The sequence below is a fragment of the Pecten maximus genome, chromosome 12, assembly GCF_902652985.1.
Source record: "Pecten maximus chromosome 12, xPecMax1.1, whole genome shotgun sequence".
In the NCBI taxonomy this organism is placed as follows: Eukaryota; Metazoa; Mollusca; class Bivalvia; order Pectinida; family Pectinidae; genus Pecten; species Pecten maximus.
This window is the reverse complement of record NC_047026.1, coordinates 8,539,876-8,564,890: the sequence shown is the minus strand read 5'-3', so window position 1 is coordinate 8,564,890 and position 25,015 is coordinate 8,539,876. Positions and strand designations below refer to the sequence as shown.

The window sequence follows — 25,015 nt, the reverse complement described above, 5'->3', positions numbered from 1 at the left end:
TGGTAATAGTGTAAAGTATGTAACTATTGGAGGGTGGTAATAGTGTAAAGTATGTAACGTTTGGAGGGTGGTGATAGTGTAAAGTATGTAACGTTTGGAGGGTGGTAATAGTGTAAAGTATGTAACGTTTGGAGGGTGGTGATAGTGTAAAGTATGTTACTATTGGAGGGTGGTAATAGTGTAAAGTAGTTAACTATTGGAGGGTGGTGATAGTGTAAAGTATGTAACTATTGGAGGGTGGTAATAGTGTAAAGTATGTAACTTTTGGAGGGTGGTAATAGTGTAAAGTATGTAACTATTGGAGGGTGGTGGTAGTGTAAAGTATGTAACTTTTGGAGGGTGGTGGTAGTGTAAGTATGTAACTTTTGGAGGTTGGTAATAGTGTAAAGTATGTAACTTTTGGATGGCGGTTAGAGTGTAAAGTATGTAACTTTGGAGGGTGGTAATAGTGTAAAGTATGTAACTGTTAGCGATGGTAATAGTGTAAAGTATGGAACTATTGGAGGGTGGTAATAGTGTAAAGTATGTAACTATTGGAGAGTGGTAATAGTGTAAAGTATGTAACTATTGGAGGGTGGTAATAGTGTAAAGTATGTAACTATTGGAGGGTGGTAATAGTGTAAAGTATGTAACTGATAGAGACGGTAATAGTGTAAAGTATGTAACTATTTGAGGGTGAGAGTGTAAAGTATGTAACTTTTGGAAATATATATATGTAATGTACAACAGCCTTTAAATGTTTTCAATTAATCATACTTAATGAAATACTGTATAGTATCTTTAGCGCAGTTTGTCATTTATATGAAATACACTCAAACCTGTCTTATTTGACCTTCCAAGGGAGACAATAAAAACTAGTTTAGTAAATAATATCGGGGTAAATATGGTCACATATGAGAGGGAGTCGCTTAAAGAGGCTTACCCGCAGACGGACCGGTAAACGGCACATCTCCGATCACTAAATAAACTTCAGTACACGTTTCTATGTGACAAAATTAGAGGCTTTCCGACTTTATTTCTTGAAAACAATTACAGAATATGTATTTAAAAGACGTTTTAAAACTCAACCTGAGAGGGAAATGTATGGAATATAACGGCAAATCTTCTTTGTAAATCGCCGCTGCCTTTGAAGTTATCACTGTGCGGCACTATGCACGCGCTTGTTTCTTTGATGTGTCAATCAAATTAGACTCCACTTCATAGCGGGGACTTATTGCGGGTTGCGATTAAATAAATAATATTTAAAAAATGAGGTTTTAATATCACTTTTCAGCATTTTATAAGGAAAATAAAATGAAAAACTTAACAATTCCAACAATCTGTCATGCGTAAAAAATCTTTTTCTATTAGCCAATTTTTCTGATCTCTCTGCGGGCAAGCCTCTTTAATTCCGGTGGTCGATAAGGCCAGTTGGACAGTATACTATCGCACATAGCATAATACTTCAGGCCAATGTGGCAATTTGTAGTGTTGTGAAAATTTTTTTGAATTTGATTTATTTTATTATTTCATTATTTTATATTTTTTTTCAAGATTTGGGAAAGCTACAGACAGCCTGTGAGAAAAAGATGTTACACAAATATCTTTTAAAAGTATCTAGAGTTGCTGAGTCAGGCTGTGTCAAGGTTACGGGACTTTCCAAGTCCCACACGGAGGACACCCTGGAAATGTTCTTCTCAAATGAGAGTCGGTGTGGAGGGGGAGACATTGAAGATGTGGAGATGATTGACAGGTTTAACATGTGTATCATTACATACAGCGATCCTGATGGTAAGTGTCACATTGCCAGGTCCCATCAGACCCTGATGGTACATATTGTAAGTGTCACATCAGACCCTGATGGTAAGTGACACATTGTCTGACCCAATCACTTTGTATCTGAGAAACAAATCTCTCTTTTTAGGTCACCTCCGACAAAGTATCAAGTGACCTATTCTAATCTCTTTTTGTCTGTTGAGAGAGAATTATTTGAAAACCAGCCAGGACAAAATCCTAAGTAGGGCAGGTGTTTGAAATTTTTTTAATTGGAATTGAAAAACTAAATTTGCTTTTGACTGCACTAAAAATATACATGTATTTTTCTTATAAATGATATGTGGATTATTTAGTGATTTAGTCTTTATATATTACTAATAATTTGGTAGTGATTAATATTCTGTTTTTGCTGTTGTAGTGGCCAGACGCGTCTGTAAGAAGACACACCTGAATGTTTCTAATCATAAGGTTCATCTGACCTTGTACTACCCCGCCCTGCGAGACCCGGCCTGGTCTGCCCCTGCCCCCCAAAAGCTCCCTGACCCCATTCAGCTACCAAACATGGAACAGGTCATACTGCAGTTTGTGCACAGTTCGTCTGTGTATAAAACACGTCTGGAGGCCGACCTTTGTGAGGTGAAAGGTCAAGTGGTGTGGGGTCATGCTGACAATGAGGTAAAAGCGGAGGTTGAATGTACATTAGACATTGAGGATAAGGATTACAGTGGACTGGTTGACAGGTGGCAGGAAGATATTGATCATGTGACCAGGAAGTTTACTGATAACTTGGATTCTGAAACTCTGACAACTGACAAGGACATAAAACTGTGGGATGCTTTCGTGGCTGAGCTGAGAGATTTACACATCAACAACCCTGAACATGTAGCCACTGTTTTACCCAAAGGAAACTTCAAGGTTATCTTAGTAGGTAGGAAAGACGAAGTCGCAGATTTAAGTGCAAAGGTCGAGGTTATGATTGAGAGAGTAAGGGAAGAAAAAGAGAAAAAGACAGAAATCATGGAAGAAAATCCATCAAAGGTCTGCCAGCTTGTCAAGCTAGGTGTTCAGGAGAAGATAAAAAATGATTTTCCTTTATTGTCTGTTACCATGGATACAGGAAATGGGCAGATAACTCTAAATGGCAGACAGGATGAGATATTGAGGGCAAAGTGTACAATAATGGAGAGGACTGGAGCAATGGAATTCCAAACATTTGACCTTCATACTGGACAGTTAGAAATGATGTCCAAACAGGAAGTTATGGATGAACTGAACAGACGGATAGAGAGTGTCAAGGAAATGGTAGCCATGGAAACCGTGCAGGGCAAACTTAAAATCTGGGGAACAAATGCGACAGATTTTTCAAAGGTTAAAGGATTAATTGAAGATTATCTGATGGAGAAAGAAATTACCTTGGAGGAGGTATATAAACAATGGTGTGTCTCACAAGATCTTAAGGACTGTTGTCAAAATATTGAAGATCAGTTTTCCTGGAAATTCCACCTGGAATTGGAGAAAAAAGATCATAAAATAGTCGTTACAGCCACCAGTGATGTATTCAAAGAGGTCGTAACCATGGTAACCAGGGCAACAGAGAATTTCCAAGAAAATCATGGCATACATGTTGAATTTGTTGATGTTATTGATGAGAAAATGGAGTTTATCAAGTCTTACCTGACGGAACAGTTAGCACACATTCAAGAACCTGATGTTAGTATTAAGCCAAGTCGTCGCGGAAAACGAACTGGTTATGAAATACGAGGGAAGAAAAAGTCAGTTAAAAAAGCTATGGACAATTTTAAGGACTTAGTCAAAACTGAAATTCATGAAGAAAAGCATACGGCTTCAAAACCTGGTGTCAAGCGTTTCTTTGGATCAATGGATGGAAAAAAAGAACTAAAATCTTTAGAAGCCTTTAATAAGTGTATCATTCATGTGGACAAGGAACCGACTTCTGGAGATCACAAAGGTCAGATGTCGAGGAGGTCACAGCTAGTTAAGAAGGCCTCCTGTGAGGTTGAAGGTGTGAAGTTAAAAGTTTTCCAAGGGGACATAACCAAGTTGAAGGTGGCAGCACTGGTGACCTGTGGCAATCCGGGGATGAAACACAATGCAGGTCTGGCCAAGGCTGTGGTAGAGGCGGGTAGGTACATAGGAAGTAATCTCACAACCCAGTCATCTCACAACCCAGTCATCTCACAACCCAGTCATCTCACAACCTGGTCATCTCACAATCTAGTCATCTCACAACCCAGTAATCCCACAACCTAGTCATCTCACAATCTAGTCATCTCACAACCCAGTCATCTCACAACCCAGTCATCTCACAACCCAGTCATCTCACATCCTAGTCATCTCACATCCTAGTCATCTCACAACCCGGTCATCTCACAATCTAGTAATCTCACAACCCGGTCATCTCACAACCTTGTCATCTCACAACCTAGTCATCTCACAACTCAGTAATCTCACAATCTAGTCATCTCACAACCTAGTCATCTCACAACCCAGTCATCTCACAACCCAGTCATCTCACAACCTAGTCATCTCACAACCCAGTAATCTCACAACCCAGTCATCTCACAACCCAGTCATCTCACAACCCAGTCATCTCACAACCCAGTCATCTCACAACCCAGTCATCTCACATCCTAGTCATCTCACATCCTAGTCATCTCTCAACCCAGTCATCTCACAATCTAGTCATCTCACAACCCGGTCATCTCACAACCCAGTCATCTCACATCCCAGTCATCTCACAACCTAGTCATCTCACAACCTAGTCATCTCACAACCCAGTCATCTCACAACCCAGTAATCTCACAACCCAGTCATCTCACAACCCAGTCATCTCTCAACCTAGTCATCTCACAACCCAGTCATCTCACAACCTAGTCATCTCACAACCCAGTCATCTCACAACCCAGTCATCTCACAATCTAGTCATCTCACAACCCAGTCATCTCACAACCCAGTCATCCCACAACCCAGTCATCTCACAACCCAGTCATCTCACAACCGTCATCTCACAACCCAGTCATCTCACAACCCAGTCATATCACAACCTAGTCATCTCACAACCCAGTCATATCACAACCTAGTCATCTCACAACCTTGTCATCCCACAACCTAGTCATCTCACAACCTAGTAATCTCACAATCTAGTCATCTCACAACCCAGTCATCTCACAACCTAGTAATCTCACAATCTAGTCATCTCACAATCTAGTCATCTCACAACCCAGTCATCTCACAACCCAGTCATCTCACAACCCAGTCATCTCACAACCTAGTCATCTCACAACCCAGTCATATCACAACCCAGTCATCTCACAACCCAGTCATCTCACAACCCAGTCATCTCACAACCCTGTCATCCCACAACCTAGTCATCTCACAACCTAGTAATCTCACAATCTAGTCATCTCACAACCCAGTCATCTCACAACCCAGTCATCTCACAACCTAGTCATCTCACAACCTAGTAATCTCACAATCTAGTCATCTCACAACCTAGTCATCTCACAACCCAGTCATATCACAACCTAGTCATCTCACAACCCAGTCATCTCACAAACCTGTCATCTCACAACCCAGTCATCTCACAACCCAGTCATCCCACAACCCAGTCATCTCACAACCCAGTCATCTCACAACCTTGTCATCTCACAACCTAGTCATCTCACAACTCAGTAATCTCACAATCTAGTCATCTCACAACCCAGTCATATCACAACCTAGTCATCTCACAACCTTGTCATCTCACAATCTAGTCATATCACAACCCAGTAATCTCACAACCCAGTCATCTCACAACCCAGTCATCTCACAACCCAGTCATCTCACAACCCAGTCATCTCACATCCTAGTCATCTCACATCCTAGTCATCTCTCAACCCAGTCATCTCACAATCTAGTCATCTCACAACCCGGTCATCTCACAACCCAGTCATCTCACAACCCAGTCATCTCACAACCTAGTCATCTCACAACCCAGTCATCTCACAATCCAGTCATCTCACAACCCAGTCATCTCACAATCCAGTCATCTCACAACCCAGTCATCTCACAACCCAGTCATCTCACCACCCAGTCATCTCACAACCCAGTCATCTCACAACCCAGTCATCTCACAACCCAGTCATCTCTAAACCTAGTCATCTCACAACCCAGTCATCTCACAACCCAGTAATCTCACAACCCAGTCATCTCACAACCCAGTCATCTCACAATCTAGTCATCTCTCAACCCGGTCATCTCGCAACCCGGTCATCTCGCAACCCAGTCATCTCACAATCTAGTCATCTTACAACCCAGTCATCTCACAACCCAGTCATCTCACAACCCAGTCATCCCACAACCCAGTCATCTCACAACCCAGTCATCTTACAACCCAGTAATCTCACAACCCAGTCATCTCACAACCCAGTCATCTCACAACCTAGTCATCTCACAACCTAGTCATCTCACAACCCAGTCATCTCTCAACCCAGTCATCTCACAACCCAGTCATCTCACAACCCAGTCATCTCACAACCCAGTCATCTCACCACCCAGTCATCTCACAACCCAGTCATCTCACAACCCAGTCATCTCATAACCCAGTCATCTCACAATTTAGTCATCTCTCAACCCAGCCATCCTTCAGCCAAGCAATCCACAATCCACCTGTTTCACAACCCAGACATCTACTGACATTTTCTTTTGTTATAAACAAAGATCTCATTGTCACGAATCTAGGTCATTCTGTGACAGAAGATTTCAGTGTGATAAAATCTAGATTTATGGAAAGACCTTCACCATTGATATTTTTTATGACAGCTAAATAATGTTGGTGTTTGATGTCTATGTATGATTATTTACTGTTTTAGGTGGACAGACCATACAAACACAGTGTGACCATCATGTTCGGGACAACGGAAATGTTCAAACTGGTCATGTGATCACAACATCTGGCGGTGACCTTGATTGTAACATTGTAATACATGCTGCTGTCACACCCTGGCAGGGAGGTAATCAAGGTGATCTGGACACCATAAAAACGGCAGTGGAGAAATGTCTACAGGAGGCAGTGCGAGGCTCTCACAAGTCTGTAGCTTTCCCTGCCTTGGGTTGTGGCAGAATTTATAAGTACCCTGCCCAAAAAACCACAGCTACAGTCGTGGACGCCATAAACAAATATTTAATTGTTAATAACAGGAACTCTCCTGTGAAGGAAGTGTACTTATGTGATGTAAATGATGATGCAATTCAGGGTTTCATAAAAGCTTTTTCCAGTGAATGGGGCTCCAAGTATGTCAAGGTGTTTGATGATCATGATCGGAGTTCAGGAAAACCTGGAGTGACAGGTATTATACTTTTATACTCACACAAATGTTGATGGAAGTATTTGTGTTTAATGTCTTGTCAGTTTTTCTTTTTCTTTGACAAAAGGGAAAAAAATCAGAAAATCCTACATCTAACAAAATTGAGGAATTGTGTTACAGGGTCAATTTAACCAAACGTTTCAATGTAGCCAAGAAAGGTAGGTATAGATGATATATACATGTAGGTCGAAGGTCAAAGGTTTAACTATAACAAATCGAAAGTTAAGAACAGATTTCACAATCATACTGCACTGCAAGTCAAATATCAAGACCAAATTTATGGAATGGAACACCACCTATAAAAGCTTCGCAAATACTACAGGTCAAAGGTCAAGGTCAAACTGCGAAATCATACTATGATACATCACCAACATTGACAGTCTACAAATTATGAAGGTTGAATATCAGAGCTAGTTATGGAAAATTACCCAGAAATTCAGTAGATCGGATAAAGGAATTAGATATCTTAACCCCATATTTGTTCTGCATCGAGATTCTCCTAAGTTTGTCAACTTGTTCAGTGGTGTATTTTTGTATCCAATGGTGATGGATGTTTGCTATTCTGGGAGAAAAAGTCTGGGTTGAGTATATTATAATAATACAGTACTTTTTATAGGATTTTCATATCTGTTTACCCTTTCAACCCTAAGAAGCTTTAGTGGACTCTGCCATCCATTCATCATTTGAAGTCCAATATGGTCAGTGGGGGTCAGCCTAGTAGGATACCTTAACCCTTTCACCCCTAATTAACTTTAGTGGACTCTGCCATTCATTCATCATTTGAAGTCCAATATGGTCAGTAGGGATGAAAGGTTTAAACCCAGTCTGCATGTACTGTGGAAAGTAGAAAAAAATTCTAACTACTGCAACACTTTGTTATGTTTTTAGCCCCCAAGGGAACTCATGGTCACATGTCTCATGCAACTGAAGATGATGATTCATGCAGCTCCCACGGCGCCACTGCAGCATCCCATAAAAGGAAGGGATGGGCAGTGAAGCGTGGACAGACATCTGCTCAAGGTCAAACAGGACAACCCAAAGGTCAAGGTCATCCCATCAGACTGGAAATAGGAGACTTGGCAAAAATGAAAGTAAGACTTAATTTAGTTTGTAATTTTAATAGTGTAATCTGACTCAAATGAAAGTTTGTAATTTTATTGTATTAAACTGAATCCAATGAAAATTTGTTATCTTAATGGTGTAAACTGAGTCAAATGAAAGCTTGTAATCTTAATGTTTTAAACTGAGTCAAATGTAAGTTTGTAATTTTAATGGTGTAATCTGAGTCAAATGAAAGCTTAAGATTTAAATTGTGTAATTATATAAACTGAGTCAAACGAAAGTTTGTAATTTTAATGGTGTAACCTGAGTTAATGATAGCTTGTGATTTTAATTGTGTAAACTGAGTCAAATAAAAGATTAAAGATACACTCCATGTAGCGTAATGGATTTTTTTCGTTCGACAGATCATTGTATTAAGGTAATTAACAATCTAAGTCTTGTTGTTCAAAAACAAATAATATAACTCCAATCATTTTGTATAAATAATTTATATATAATTACAGTAATATCATCTAATTGTGAGTCCCCACTGACTGATCTGTTGTGTTTTAGGTAGATGTGATTGTGAACTGTGCTGTCCCGACCCTTGACCTTGACAGTACTGTCATGTCCAAGGCACTCTCACAGGTTGCTGGTCAGTCAATGGAGCAAGAGTGTCAGGACAAATACCCTAAAGGGATCACAGTAGGAGATGTAGCGGTCACCACTGGTGGTCAGCTCAACTGTAAACATGTCTACCACGTCACAATACCAAAGTGGGACGGGGGAACAGGAAATGCTATCAAGGTTAGTGAAGGTCACTTTCATTATAGCTCAAGGTCATTTGGGCATATTTTGGATCTGTTTTATTACACTCATTTTAGTAGGGACCAGTAAAGAAAACTTTTTACGTCAACTGAGACAAAGTCTCAAGTGACCTATTCTAATCGCCTTTTGTTTAAAAAAAACTTCTTCTCAATACCCATATAAGATAGAAACAAATACTTTTCATAGATGGAAGGGTCTTATGGTGCTATACCGAAATTGTGAATTTCATGACCGTTGGGTCTCACGTTTGTCCCTGGGGAGGGGGTAAACTTTACTATAGTTTATGTAGGGAAATCACATTTTTGACTGTTATTTGTTGGATTGTATTGGAATTCATTCTGACTTTCTTAAAATTATCAGCATGGGATGACAACTTAATGATATGCACATGTTGGCCCTGACTGACTCCTTGGACTGATTGGTGGGGCCAAAAAGGGTCAATTAGATTAACTGAAATATTTCAAATCTCAGGTGACTATTAAGGCCCATGGGCCTCTTGTAATTAGCAGTGTTCCAATTAATCAAGTTCATCGCGTATCACTTATTTTAGGTGTTTGACCAATTAATCAGGTAAGAAATCTGTGAATGAGTTATGTCAGAAATGTCTGATATCATGATAAAAAAAGAACATTAGCTGATTGGTATGGCATTTGAGAAAAACATGTCACCATTGATCACTTAATTGTGACTTAAAATTAAATTAAATTAAATTTAAATTTAAGTATCCAGATGACTGGAACGGCAGAGTAAGCATCACAAAGGAATGTAAAAATGTTTAAAACCAATTTAAAAGAAAGATAATTAAAAAGTAATCAATTTTAATCAATCATTGATTGGATAGACAAAACTGATGATCAATCAGGAAATATCAATCGATTCCCATCACAATTATTAATGATATATATATTTGTCAGATTACTTACTCCTGAATTTTTTTTTCTTTAAATTTTCAGAATCTTGGTGATACTGTAACCAAATGTTTAAATTTAGCAAATCGTCACCAATGCGTTTCCATAGCGATACCAGCAATGGGAACAGGAAGGCTGCACTACCCTGCTGACCAGGTGGCCAAGTTGATGTATAGTTCTGTGGATAAGTTCTTCCAGAATACCCAGAATCCCTCACTACAGGAAGTACTTATTGTGGTGTTCCATAAAGACTCCGCAACAATCAAGGTAATTTTACATTAACTTTCAATCACTGTAAATATGTGACCAATTTAATATATTTATAGTACAATGTAAATATCTAGACCTACATGTACATATACATGTAGTTACATGAACAAAGCCCTGTAAGCTCAGTGAATTTAATTCATGGGGTTAAATCACTACTCTAAAGGTGAAGGTCAGAGGTGTGTGGTTTGATCCCTACCCTGAAGGTGAAGGTCAAAGGTGTGTGATTTGATCCCTACCCTAAAGGTGAAGGTCAGAGAAGTATGATTTGATCCCTACCCTAAAGGTGAAGGTCAGATGTGTGTGGTTATATCCATACACTAAAGGTGAAGGTCAGTGGCGTGTAGTTAGATCCCTACCCTAAAGTTGAAGGTCAGAGGTGTGTGGTTATATCCATACTCTACAGGTGAAGGTCTGTGGTTTGATCCCTACCCTAAAGGTGAAGGTCAGAGGTGTGATTTGATCCTTACCCTAAAGGTGAAGGTCAGAAGTGTGTTGTTTGATCCCTAACCTAAAAGTGAAGGTCAGATGTGTGTGGTTATATCCATACACTAAAGGTGAAGGTCAGTGGTGTGTAGTTAGATCCCTACCCTAAAGGTGAAGGTCAGAGGTGTGTGGTTATATCCATACTCTACAGGTGAAGGTCAGAGGTCTGTGGTTTGATCCCTACCCTAAAGGTGAAGGTCAGAGGTGTGTGATTTGATCCTTACCCTAAAGTGAAGGTCAGAAGTGTGTGGTTTGATTCCTAACCTAAAAGTGAAGGTCAGATGTGTGTGGTTAGATCCCTACCCTAAAGGTGAAGGTCAGTGGCGTGTAGTTAGATCCCTACCCTAAAGGTGAAGGTCAGAGGTGTGTGGTTATATCCATACTCTACAGGTGAAGGTCAGAGGTCTGTGATTTGATCCTTACCCTAAAGGTAAAGGTCAGAGGTGTGTGATTTGATCCTTACCATAAAGGTGAAGGTCAAAAGTGTGTGATTTGATCCTTACCCTAAAGGTGAAGGTCACAGGTGTGTGATTTGATCCTTACCCTAAAGGTGAAGGTCAGAGGTCTGTGGTTTGATCCCTACCCTAAAGGTGAAGGTCAGATGTGTGTGGTTTGATCCCTACCATAAAGATGAAGGTCAGAAGTGTGTGGTTTGATCACTACCATAAAGATGAAGGTCAGAGGTGTGTAGTTAGATCCCTACCCTAAAGGTGAAGGTCAGAGGTGTGTAGTTAGATCCCTACCATAAAGGTGAAGGTCAAAGGTGTGTAGTTAGATCCCTACCATAAAGGTGAAGGTCAAAGGTGTGTGGTTTGATCCCTACCATAAAGGTGAAGGTCAGAGTTCTGTGATTTGATCCTTACCCTAAAGGTAAAGGTCAGAGGTGTGTGGTTTGATCCTTAACCTAAAGGTGAAGGTCAGAAGTGTGTGGTTTGATCCCTAACCTAAAGGTGAAGGTCAGATGTGTGTGGTTTGATCCCTACCATAAAGGTGAAGGTCAGAGGTGTATAGTTAGATCCCTATCCTAAAGATGAAGGTTAGAGGTGTGTAGTTAGATCCCTACCCTAAAGGTGAAGGTCAGAGGTGTGTGGTTTGATCCCTACCATAAAGGTGAAGGTCAGAGGTGTGTAGTTAGATCCCTACCCTAAAGGTGAAGGTCAGAGGTGTGTGGTTTGATCTCTTCCCTAAAGGTGAAGGTCAGAGGTGTGTAGTTAGATCCCTATCCTAAAGATGAAGGTTAGAGGTGTGTAGTTAGATCCCTACCCTAAAGGTGAAGGTCAGAGGTGTGTGGTTATATCCCTACCGTAAAGGTGAAGGTCAGAGGTGTGTGGTTTGATCTCTTCCCTAAAGGTGAAGGTCAGAGGTGTGTAGTTAGATCCCTATCCTAAAGATGAAGGTTAGAGGTGTGTAGTTAGATCCCTACCCTAAAGGTGAAGGTCAGAGGTGTGTGGTTAGATCCCTACCCTAAAGGTGAAGGTCAGAGGTGTGTAGTTGGATCCCTATCCTAAAGATGAAGGTTAGAGGTGTGTAGTTAGATCCCTACCCTAAAGGTGAAGGTCAGAGGTGTGTGGTTTGATCCCTACCATAAAGGTGAAGGTCAGAGGTGTGTAGTTAGATCCCTACCCTAAAGGTGAAGGTCAGAGGTGTGTAGTTAGATCCCTACCCTAAAGGTGAAGGTCAGAGGTGTGTGGTTAGATCCCTACCATAAAGGTGAAGGTCAGAGGTGTGTGGTTAGATCCTATGGCTCAATTTTTGTTCCTGAGGCTTCAGGTGCTGTCATAGTTTTGTCCTTGGGTAAAACCTCATCTTGTCTGATTTACATGTGTGATGAGTCACCTGTATGTTGTAAGTGAGGTAGACACCAGCTACTACAAGGAGACCTGTCTCCGTCATGATTAACCTGTGCAGTAACTCGGTACACAAATCTGTTTATGACCTCGTTCTAGGTTTGTGCATGTTCTTCCTCAATTTTGAATGTTATGTATCTACATACTGTTGTAACTATATCAGTTTGATTTAAGATTTCTGAGATGATAGCTACATAGTAACTTGTTTTGCTTTCAAACTTACAGTGTAATTTCATACTGTTGATGATAATTAGCATATCCTAGACATCAATTACAATATAAATTCATTTCTCTATTTGTATTTAACATACATGTATCTAAGATTAATTTTGAAATTCAAATTGAACCTTCATGTAACATATGTTGATGCTTTCTTTGTGACAGGCGTTCCAGAACGTATCAAAAAATTACAGTTCATCAGGTGCAGCTGCCTTGTCATCTGGTACGTTCTCCTAATTCTTCATTATTACGTCAGCTGACCGGACAGGTCAGGATTACCTATAGTCATTCTGCTTTGTCCATCGTCATGATAAACTTTTCACATTTCAAACTTCCTCTCAAGTTCCACTGGTTGGATTTTGCTGAAACTTGCCTGAAATGATCATGAGATGGTCCTGACCAAGTATTGTTATTTTTCGGGTCAGTCTGAAATCCAAGATGGCCGCCATGGCAGCTATCTTTAAAAACACATTTAAACTTCTTCTCCAGTTCCACTGGTGCCATTGAGCTTGAAATTGGTGAGGATGTCAAGGAAGGGGTGCCAATAAAGTGTTGTTATTTTTTCAGCCTTGTAGAATCCTTGACATTGCTGCCATGGTGATTATTTGTAACATAATTGCGCAATCATGGTTTTCCTGAATAACACCTATTTCAAACTTCTTATAAAAAGTTCCAAGAGATTCAGCTGTATGGTTGTAACTAACCAGAAATCAAAATTAAGATTTTAATGACGATGGCTAATTTTATTTGATCGCATTTTCCTGAGTTAAATTTTGGTCCTGGTTGTCATTATTTAAAAGGAGTGTTATGATAATGTTAACAATGAATCAATACACGAGGACAAACAGATCATGAAAATAATTCAGTTTAAGAGGGCTGGTTGATACAGGCCCTCTGAACCTCCTGTTATTAGGAGAGTGGTCTATACAGGCCTATTGGACCACTGGTTAGAGGGGTGGTTGATACAGGCCTTCTGGGCCTCTTGTTAGAAGAGTGGTCTATACAGGCCCTCTGGGCCTTTTGAAAGATGGTTGATATGTACAGGCCCTCTGGACCACTGGTTAGAGGGGTGGTTGATGAAGGCCCTCTAGGCCTCTTGTTAGATGTGTGGTCTATACAGGCCCTCTGGACCTCTTGTTAGAGGGGTGGTTGATGAAGGCTCTCTGGGCCTCTTGTTACAGGGATGGGCAAATAATTAATGAATGACTAACATGCCTTTCATTTACAATAGGTGAGGATGATATACAGGAAATGTTTGGTAAGGTCAAGGTCACAGTCAGCAAGGGTGACATCACCAAGGAGACGACTGACGTCATTGTCAATGGTGTTGATGAGAGTTTAGATCTAAGGAAAGGTAAGAGTGAATTACATGGATTGTTGTGGCCTTTCTGTGTTAGTGTAATATATATATACTCTGTGGACAAATATACATGTACAGGAATAAACAATTTTTTAGCACCAGGTTGAATAAATTGAACATGTTGTGAATATCAAACAAATGTAAGGACTGTTGGAACCATTGTGTCATATGATGGACAAAAAGAAAAAAATGAAAAAAATAAGAATGATTGTATAAGGGAATTGCTTTTGTTTATTTTAAGGAAAACTATCGAGAGCTGTGCTGGCTGCTGCTGGGATTTGTATACAAGACGAATGTAAAGACAAGAGTAAGTCACAGACGAATAACAACTGCTTGACCTTGAACTCCCATCATTGCATGAACTTTTTCCCTTTGGTGCATAACCTTGACCTTTTCCCTTCATTGTACAACAAATACATGACCCTGTACTTTCCATTTATTGCACAGCATTAACATTTTTTCTTCCTTCCTCCTCTTCCTCTCAATGTATGACCTTTTTCAGTGTATGCCTATGACTTTGACTTCTTTCTTTCAATGTATGACCTTCAAGTCTTTTGTTTAGTGTATAACCTTGACTCCACCTCTCAATGTTTTAATTTAATTTCAATGTTATCAAAATGCAAATTATTTCTGTCTCTCTAGCAAAGGTTTTTTGCAATTGCCTTTTATCTGGTTGCATGCATGGATGAAGGTTTACAAATCAAAGTTTGTTGAAAACCTTGCCTACTTTCACTTGACAGAGGTCAAATGTGTATATCTTTTTTTTAATTAATAACTTCTTTTTAACAACTAAGAGGCCCAAGGCCATGATATTGGGCCAGTAGCTTGATGGGATAAGGGATTACAAAGTTTTTTCTGAAATGAATGTTTTTGACCACCTTTCAAGGTCACTGGGGTCAAACGTATCAAAATTTTGAAAAGACTTCATCTCAATAACCAAAAGGCCCAGGGTCATCAAATTAGGACTGTGGCATGCTATGATAATAGATCGAATAATTGTTCAATTGAATGACCTTGACCTGTCTTCAAGGTCACATTGGTCAATTGTGTTAACTTTTAAATTTAAAACCAAAACATCAACTATCGTTATATATCACTATGTATTTCATAACTCAGGTGACCAATAAGGCCCATGGGCCTCTTGTCGCTATAAAAATGATATTAAATTCATCATTTTTATTCTGAAAATTGAAATTAGAGATTTGATTATTTTGAATTCCAATCTGCAGATTATGACATGTACCATCATGGCCTTGTACAAACATCAGCTGGTAACCTCAGTTGTAAGGCCATCTTCCACATCAAGACGGAGAAGCAAGCCGAGGCCTGGGAGACTGCTGTTTCCAAGTGTTTAGAGGAAGCAGATGTGCTGAAATATACATCTGTGTCATTTCCAGCTCTTGGAACAGGTATGTTAAATTTGATGCTTGCATCACTAACAAAATCACATAAATCTGACCCTTCTGTATGGCTTCTTGATTATAGATTTTTTTTTTCATTTTCTTGAGAAAAGCCTGGAGTCCTTGACTCCAACAGATCTAAGAAAAATATTGGTACCTATAATGTACATCCTTGATACAAACGTTGATTATGAGTATACTTGTAATGTCGTGTTATGGGTGTCAAATGGCAGCAGAGGTATTAATGTCTTACAGACATTGTCTAGTAAATTTACAGAAAAAATGCAGTTCACACACAACAAAGAAAAAAAAATGGTTCTTAAATATAATCAGGTCACAGTAGCCTTTGATTATTTCAAAACCAAAAGTCAATACTGAGTGGAAAATTTCCAATACATTTTGTAATGGACATATCTTTTCACCATATAAAGTTATCAATAGATATCAAATCTCTGGTTCTGTTTTTCAGGTCTCCAACACTGTCCCCCGCAGGATGTTGCAGCCTCCATGATCAAGGCCATCAAGACGTTTTCCTCAAGTGCAAGTCATGTACAAGAAGTCAGGATAGTTGTCTTTCAGAAGAGCATGATCAATCATTTCCTGTCTGCCCTAAAACAGAAGTCCGGATCTGGTGGAATGTGGAATTTGATAACGAACAAACTTCCAGGTATCCTTTTATCCGACTCCAGTCACCCCAAAAATATTAAGTGGTGTGGGTGGTATGTGTTTAAGCCTTTTCCGGGATATGTCCATTTATATTAGTTAAATTTAACATGTGTTTTTTATCATTCTAATACCTTGTTTGACAGAATTTAAGTCTACCCTATAAGAACACCCAAATCTGAGAAAGTTGACGGGTGCTTTATTAAAGTGCATTTAAAAATTTCTTACCTGACTGATCTTCCTTTTTTTTTCTCTCTCTAAAAAAAACCCCCTCCATTATAATCATTTTTAATGTACCCGAATTAGCATGTAGGGTTTAAAACAACACAAACAGTGGTCAAGGGACCCTGGCATGTCTGTGTATTACCCGGGCTTTCGTCGTAACCAATTCGTATTAAGTGGGTAAACAATATAAGCATATTGCACACGGTTTGCAGGGGATTTGATTTTCATTTGTATAAAGCGAGTTTTTGTATTATCAGAGTTTGTATTAAATGGGTTGGACTGTATTTACATAATATTCTTTAGTTTAAAAATGCTATTCTACTATTATTTCCCAAAATTTATACTACATTATCACATTTGGATGTATTTGTTCCAAATATTGTAATATTTTATTTGAAGGTCTTTTAAAGAGAAAAGAAGACCACTCTCAAACATGAAGAGCAGGCCCAGGCTGATCAACATGACAAGGTGACCTTCAGAATATGGGCACAGTCCTCATACAGAGCGGAAAGTGTCAAACAGGAACTCGACAAGCTGTGTGACAAAAATTGTATGACAACTGTCATAAAATCCTCTCCAGACATCATTCAAAAGCTCACAGGAAAACAGGTAAAAAGTTATTCATAGTTTACAATGTATTTTTATACGGCCATCAATTGACAGACATATTATGGTATGGCGTTGTCCGTCTGCCTGGAGTAAACTTTGTTTGTTCAGCAATCTCCTCCTACATTATTCGAACTGTCAGATCTCTTTAAAACTTGGTAGGCATTATAAACCTGATATAAAGTTGTGGGGTTTTATTCCACTGTTTTGGTAAAGGTTATTGTCATTTCTTATTTCAGTATTTGATTTTCTGTCCAGAGATCTCTCCTAAATGTACATATTTCGACATATTTCTTTGAAATCTAGTAGGCTTTATAATCATAATATATTGCTGTGTTTCCTTAGAAAACAATTTTGATATGATTTTCTTTATAACAGTCATTGCTCTTTCTGTTATCTGGGTTTTTTCTGAGGTTTTTTTTGGAGCTGTAAATGGGCCCCATAAGTCAAATTCCCATAACTTGCAGTTTACTCCTGAAAAAGTGTTTCTCAATTCACAACATTTTTCCCAAACCAATGAGAAAAAGCCGTACTTATTCCTAGTGATACTGGAGACTGGAGATCTCCTAAAATTTTCTATTGATTTCGTTAAAACTTGGTAGGCTTTTATAATCAGGATATCAATTTGTGTTTAATGAGTTGGAAACTTTTTTTTTTCTTTTTTTCTTTTTTTTTTTTTTTTCTTTCTCTTCTTTTTCTTTTTTTTCTTTTTCTTTTTTTTCTTTTTTTGTCTTTTTCTTTTTCTTTTTTTTTCTTTTTCTTCTTTTCCTTTTTCTTTCTTTTTCAAAAAAAAAGAAGAAAAAAAGAAATAGTAAAAAGGAAAAGAAATAAAAAGGAAAAAAAGAAGAAAAAAAAAAGGAAAAAAAGAAGAAAAGATAAAAAAAAAAGGAAAAAAGAAAAAAAAAGAAAAAGAGAGAAAAAAAAGAAAAAAAGGAAATGGAAACTTTCCGTTAAACTGAGCGCTGACTTTATAGTGAAACTTGAGATTTATAACATTTATGCAAGCTTGTCACTCTGAAGGTGATTTTAATGTTATTTCAATTCAAGATAGTATATAACACTTTATGGCATTGGATTGGCGTACATTGTTCCATCCTGTTGTACTTGTTTAGAAAAAATCATGGAGTACATTGTACTTAGATATTTCAAAAAGAAATTATTGAAGTTTGTTGTGTATAGTGTACTATCCATAAACTTTCTCACAATTTTTGACATTCTCAAAACCCCTAAACTGATTAATAAAAAAACGAAGGAAACCTCCATGCCCAAATGTCAACAAAAGGTCAACTAAATTTGTGAATGTCATGGTCACTCACGGTTCTGTTCCTGACATAGTGGACTTAATCAAATCGGCTGAAATTTCAACAGTTTTCTTTTTCAGACCCAGATAGCCAGATATTTCAAAATCGAATACTATCAAGATACAAAAATGTATATATTGCTCTAGGGCTGCGGCTTCTGAAAATTACTTGTTTATATATAGTTACATTTTGTGTATGTTCAGTTGGAATAATGCAAGCATCGATTAGATTAAGTACATGTATATATACACTGATTTCGACAAAGTATGATACGATGCTTGATACTGTTATTATATAGTTAATAATTTTTCCTTTTTATCATTATTTGAATTTTAACAGAAAGACTTTTTGGAGAAATGTGTTGGTAGAGGTGTTCAGGTGAAAATTGACATGAAAAAAGGGGAAATAACTCTTCAAGGAAATTCTGAGGATACCACACAAGCAAATGTCAAAGTACTAGAGTACCTTCACAGCTCAGAAAAAGACAAACTGAAGAGAGAGAAAGCTATGACCTTGGCCATGTTGGTACAGTGGAGCTACAGTATCAAGGGAAAGAAGAGAAAATTTGACCTGACCTTGAATGAACAACTAGAATCGGCACACAAGGACAAGAAACCAGGGATGGAGGTAAAAGATAGACAAGGACAGAAGTATTATGTCGACTTTAAGAAAATGGAGGAACATGCCTTAAGTAACCCGTCTGAAAAGTTCCCAGTGGAGAGATTAGTTAAATCTGCGGACGGTGGCAAAGGTATTACCGAGGAAACATCACAGCATGTTCTCTCACCGAACCTTGGTTATCAAGGAAACATCACAGCATGTCCACATTCAAATAATTCTCACCAAACCTTGGTTACAGAGGAAACATCACAGCATGTCCACATTTGAATAATTCTCACCGAACCTTGGTTACCAAGGAAACATCACAGCATGCCCACATTTGAATAATTCTCACCGAACCTTGGTTACCAAGGAAACATCACAGCATGTCCACATTCAAATAGTTCTCAACGAACATTGGTTACCAAGGAAACATCACAGCATGTCCACATTCAAGATAATTCACACCAAACTTGGTTACCAAGGAAATACTCTTACAGATCAACTAGTTTATATATATATACTTTCTTCTTTATAATAGGCCCTCGGCGAATTAATAATTGACCGAGGAGATCGTTTTCACAACATAACCATATTTATTGTTGTTTATACCCACTAAATTTATTGAACTGTTCCATGTTCTATGTCTATATGTGATCGTTTGTAATTTAATTGTGTCTTGATAAAGGGGCAGATTGACAATTTACTTGTCTGTACTGTCGCTATTACTACATGACAAATTTATACATACTTCCTTCTGATGTACATTACCATGGTAACAATCATCAGATCAGAGTGTACCTATATATATACTTATAGATAAAGTGTAGCTGATATGACCCTTTGATTTGATTTCAGTTTTTTATGTTCTCAGTGTTCATCAGAATGACTGAGTGTAATCATCGCGTATACGATCTGTAAAGGATCGTGATATACGAAAATATATTCAAATATAAACTTACCTACCCAAAGTAACCCAAAGACAGAAGACCAATTGTTTCATAAATAAAAATCTTATTGTCCAATATTCCAAAAAAGATATTTCTTAACCTGTGATGAAAACTAGTAATTATTACTATAAATCTTTCTTAATTTTTAAACTTCCACTATCTATTTTACAATTTTAAGATGTAAGTGTCACTAATATGTTTCAGTCCCCGATACATGGACGACGATGAGCCAAGGTCAACTTGTTGTGTCCGTTTCTCTTCCAACCACGGACAAGGAGTACATCAGAGTCAAGAGTGAGTTTGAGAAAACAGCCGGCAGAGCTGTCAACATCATTAAGGTAAATGGCTGTATTGTATGTTGTAACCATTTAAAAAAAATGTATAAATGGCATTGTTCCGAATATGTGCTTGACAATCAATTGATATCCAATAGGTTTAATGCAAATTATTAAATTTATTGCAACATTCTCCGCATCAATATTTTGACATTTCCTATATATATTTTGCATTTCTTCGGCCCATTCCTATGTATAAAACACTCAAGGCCCTTGACATTTCTGGTGAGTCCTTTAAAGACGGAACAGATCTATGATCAAGTTTAATCCACTTTAGTTCTTCTTTTACTCCCAATATGTATTAAAAGATGTTCATGTCTTTTGTTTTCGCTTTTTTTTTCCCTTCATTCTGACCTAGGTCTATATCTGTGAACCAATAAGGTTATATAATAGTAAAAGTAATTTTTTTTGTGTAGGAGATACCAATTTAGGTATTTAATGTTAGTTTGTATGAACGAAGAGTTTGACATATTCCCTTTACCTGTGTTGGTTTGTGTTTCTCGGGAACCTGAGAAAAAGCCGGTCTGTGCTGTCATGATTCAATGCTCCCTATACCCTTATGAATTTGCAGCATGATCACAGCATAGATGCAGTATGAATGCAGCATGGAATTGCAGCATGAATGAAGCATGGATGCAGCATGATGCCTAATTTACCTCACTATATATTCTTACTATATACCCATGGCAGTTTGTGTTTTTGGGATGCTAAGACTCCGTCCAGTCTGTGATGTCCTGGTTGTGTCCTTGACCTGCAACGGGCCTCCAGTATGTTATGCAGTGAGGTAGTCACCAGCTACTGCAGGGAGACCCCCGCCTCAAAATGACCCTGATTGTTCACCGGGTGATAAGCCCAGCAAACAAACAAATATTAAAGAAGTAGGATCAGGATATTATTTTGTGTCCTAAATCTTCTTGTTTACCTTGTCCTATTTCCCTGGTATTTGGGGCCACGGTCGGCGAGTGGTTAAGGTGTCCCAACACTTTATCACTAGCCCTCCACCTCTGGGTTGCGAGTTCGAAACCTACGTGTTGCAGTTGCCTGGTACTGACCATAGGTCCTTGGTTTTTCTTCGGGTACTCCGGCTTTCCTCCACCTCCAAAACCTGGCCCGTCCTTAAATGACCCTGGCTGTTGATAGGACGTTAAACAAAAACAAACCAAACCAAACCAAACCCCTGGTACTTCGGTACTTGAGTCTTTATGTAAATCTGTATATCTATTGATATTTTGCCCTCTTTTAATCGATTTTGAATTTGAATGATGGCTTCATTATTATGTTGGTCTTCTCTATTTACTTTACATGTATTAAAATCATAATAGGTCTTAGGGTAATAAAATTTGTTTTGTTTTAAATTTAAGATATGTATTGATGCTATAGCTGTTTGTCGATGTTGTAGAGATTATTTCCTAAAAGTTTGAACAGGTGTTGATTATAAAGTGTTTTTTTTTGTTATAGATACATCGGGTACAGAACAAGGCTCTGTATGTTCAGTTTGCAGCAAAGAAAACAGAAATAACTGCGAAAAACAAGAAAAACCCAGAGAAATGGCTTTGGCACGGCACGAGTGTTGATGTCATCAAGAAGATAATTAATAATGGCTTCAATAGAAGTTACAGCAACATGTGTAAGTATACTGGAGCCACATACTTCCTCTCTGTGATGAAATGTTAATGGGTATGTCAATTATAACTGACCAGTTATTTTGTCATTAAATTTTCCTATAGATTGGATTAATTGGCTTTATTAGGTCATCTGACCCAAAGGGTCAGGATGACCTATAGTCATCGTGCTTCGTCCGTCGTCGTCCGCCGTGCGCCGTGCGCCGTCCGTAAACTTTTTCTTTCAAAACGCTACTCCTCCTTAACGCTTGGGTGGATTATTTCCAAATTTGGTTTGAAGCATCATTGGGAGAGGGCAATCATATTTTATATAAATGAGGCTGGTCTGACCCCTGGGGCCAGAAGGGCGGGGCCCCAAAAAGGGAACTTAGGTGAATATTACTATAAAATCCTACTCCTGCTTTACCCTTGGGTGGATTACAACTAAATTTGGTGTGAAACATCATTGGGGGAGGGCGGTCATATTTTATATAAATGAAGTTGGTGTGACCACTGGGGCCTGAGGGGCGGGGCCCCAAATGGGGAACTTTGATGAAATTTTGCTATAAAATCCTACTCCTCCTTAACCCTTTAGTGGATTTCAACCAGATATGTTGGGAAACATCATTTGGGGAGGGCGGTCATATTTTATATAAATGAGGCTAGTGTGACCCCTGGGGCCTGAGGGGCATGGCCCCAAAAGGGGAACTTTGATGAAATTTTGCTATAAAATCCTACTCCTCCTTAACCCTTTAGTGGATTTCAACCAGATATGTTGAGAAACATCATTTGGGGAGGGCGGTCATATTTTATATAAATGAGGCTAGTGTGACCCCTGGGGCCTGAAGGGCGGGGCCCCAAATGGGGAACTTTGATGAAATTTTGCTATAAAATCCTACTCCTCCTTAACCCTTTAGTGGATTTCAACCAGATATGTTGTGAAACATCATTTGGGGAGGGCGGTCATATTTTATATAAATGAGGCTGGTTTGTCCCCTGGGGCCAGAGATGCGGGGCCCCAAAAGGGCAACTTTGATGAAATTTTGCTTTAAAATACTACTCCTCCAAAACCCAAAAGTAGATTATTACAAAATTTGGTGTGGAACATCGTTGGAGGAGGACAATCATATTTTATTTAAATGAGGCTCGTCTGACCCCTGGGGCCAGAGGGGCCGGGCCCCAAATAGGGCACTTTGGTGGATATTTGCTATAAAATCCTACTCCTCCTTTACCCTTTGGTGGATTTCAACAAGATATGGTGTGAAACATCATTGGGGGAGGGTGGTCATATTTTATATAAATGAGGCTGGTGTGGCCCCTGGGGTTAGAAGGGCAGGGCCCCAAAAGGGGAACTTTGATGAAATTTTGCTTTAAAATACTACTCCTCCTAACCCCCATAGTGAATTATTACCAAATTTGGTGTGAAACATCATTGGAGGAGGACAATCATATGTTATATAAATGAGGCTGGTTTGACCCCTAGGGCCAGAGGGGCGGGGCCCCAAAAGGGGAATTTTGGTGAATTTTTGCTATAAATCCTACTTCTCTCTAACCCTTGGGTGGATTAATACGAAATATGGTGTGAAACATCCTTTGGGAAGGGTGGTCATATTTTATATAAACGAGGCTAGTGTGACCCCCGGGGCCTGAGGGGCAGGGACCCAAAAGGGGAACTTTGGTGAATATTTGCTGTTAAATCCTAATCCTCCCTAACCTTTTGGTGGATTACAACCTAATTTGATGTGAAACATAAGGTGACGGCAATCATATTTTTTAATGAGACAGGTCTGACCCCTGGGGAAAAAAAGATGGGGCAAAAGGAGCGCTTAGGTTAAACATTTCTTAAAAATGCAATTCCTCCTTAATGCCTTAATTGATTACAACCATATTTAGTATGAAACATCATTGGGGAAAGGCAATCCTAATTGATATAAATTTGTCTTGTCTGACCCATTGAGACAGAGGGGCATGCCCCAACAATGGGAACTTGGCTAAAATTTTGTTTTATGATGCTGCTCTTCCTGGATAAGCTAAATGGATAAAAACCAAATTTGATCTAAAACATAACTGGCTGAGATAAATAATTTATGGTAATAATGCTGGATTGAGGGGTGTGTCCCTGCTGTAAGTGTAAGTGTTTGTCAGATGACTGTTAAGGCCCATGGGCCTCTTGTATGAAATTATTTTGTTGTGTTAACTATTGGTTGTCATTGTTTGGAAATTAATGTAAATTAGATATTTCAGATATAATTGTTCATGTTAATATGTATTTTTAAAGACTTATATATTGATTTATAAAAAGAAATAATTAGGCATTAATACTTGGGCTTTAGAATTTTCATTGATTGTTTTGACCGCTAAACAGAATTTTTTTTTAACAATTTACACCCATATAGTCTTCAGTAAATTAATAAATAAATAAAATTACCATTCTTGTTGAGATCAATTCTCACCATTTTTTAACTTAAGAAGATATCTACAATTTCAGTTTCGTTAACAATATCAATATTTATCTGAATAAACTTTTATTGACTTAGATGGATTAATAAATTGCTGTTTACAATATTTGATTGATTGAATTTAAATGATAGCTATTGTTTATTAAATGATTGGTAAGGATATCATTAAACCATTAATAATCAAAATGCCTTATCAATATGGATCTGGTTAAACTATTGATAACTACAATGGTTTATTAGCTCACCTATGCCATGATAGAAAATCTATCGGCTATCAATTTGGCATCAACTTTTTCGTTGAAACAAATTCTTCTTAATAACCAAGAGGCCCAGAGACCTGATATTGAACTTGTAGTAAGATGGGATGAATGACCTTGACCTGCATTCAAGGTCACAGGGGTCAAATATGATGAAATCTGACAACAAAGAAGCCCAGATACCTGATATTGGGCTTGTAGCATGTTGGGGTGATGGACTCCAAAGCTTGTTCAAATGAATGACCTTGATCTTTATTCAAGGTCACAGGGGTCTTTACTTCTTCTCAATAATTAAGAGGTCCATGCAGAGGCCATATGTTGATTAAGATACATGCTGGAATGAATCACTAAATGATTTGTGTAAATAAACAGCCCCCACTAAAAATAGGAACAGTGACCTTGACTTTGACCTGAACACCCTGAAACTCGAACTTGATCTGTAGCTACTCATACTAAAGTTACATACCAACTTTCACCAAGATACCTTGAAGCATGATTGAGAAAGATTGCAGAAAACTGGTAGAATGGACTGACAGACAGA

General features: G+C 38.5%; 1 protein-coding gene across 1 annotated transcript in view; it reads left to right on the top strand.

Annotated features, from left to right (window-relative positions):
• Positions 1 to 25,015, top strand: part of LOC117339764 (protein mono-ADP-ribosyltransferase PARP14-like) — a 36,078-nt gene that overhangs the window by 9,797 nt on the left and 1,266 nt on the right. Inside the window, exons 4-18 of the mRNA XM_033901479.1 lie at positions 1,534 to 1,770; positions 2,174 to 3,898; positions 6,627 to 7,103; positions 8,010 to 8,212; positions 8,736 to 8,969; positions 9,944 to 10,165; positions 12,883 to 12,940; positions 13,949 to 14,071; positions 14,319 to 14,384; positions 15,307 to 15,486; positions 15,947 to 16,144; positions 16,778 to 16,974; positions 18,612 to 19,023; positions 20,027 to 20,160; positions 21,616 to 21,784. Of these exons, the coding sequence (XP_033757370.1) occupies positions 1,534 to 1,770; positions 2,174 to 3,898; positions 6,627 to 7,103; positions 8,010 to 8,212; positions 8,736 to 8,969; positions 9,944 to 10,165; positions 12,883 to 12,940; positions 13,949 to 14,071; positions 14,319 to 14,384; positions 15,307 to 15,486; positions 15,947 to 16,144; positions 16,778 to 16,974; positions 18,612 to 19,023; positions 20,027 to 20,160; positions 21,616 to 21,784 (4,635 nt within the window). The remainder of the gene's footprint in view (positions 1 to 1,533; positions 1,771 to 2,173; positions 3,899 to 6,626; positions 7,104 to 8,009; positions 8,213 to 8,735; positions 8,970 to 9,943; positions 10,166 to 12,882; positions 12,941 to 13,948; positions 14,072 to 14,318; positions 14,385 to 15,306; positions 15,487 to 15,946; positions 16,145 to 16,777; positions 16,975 to 18,611; positions 19,024 to 20,026; positions 20,161 to 21,615; positions 21,785 to 25,015) is intronic.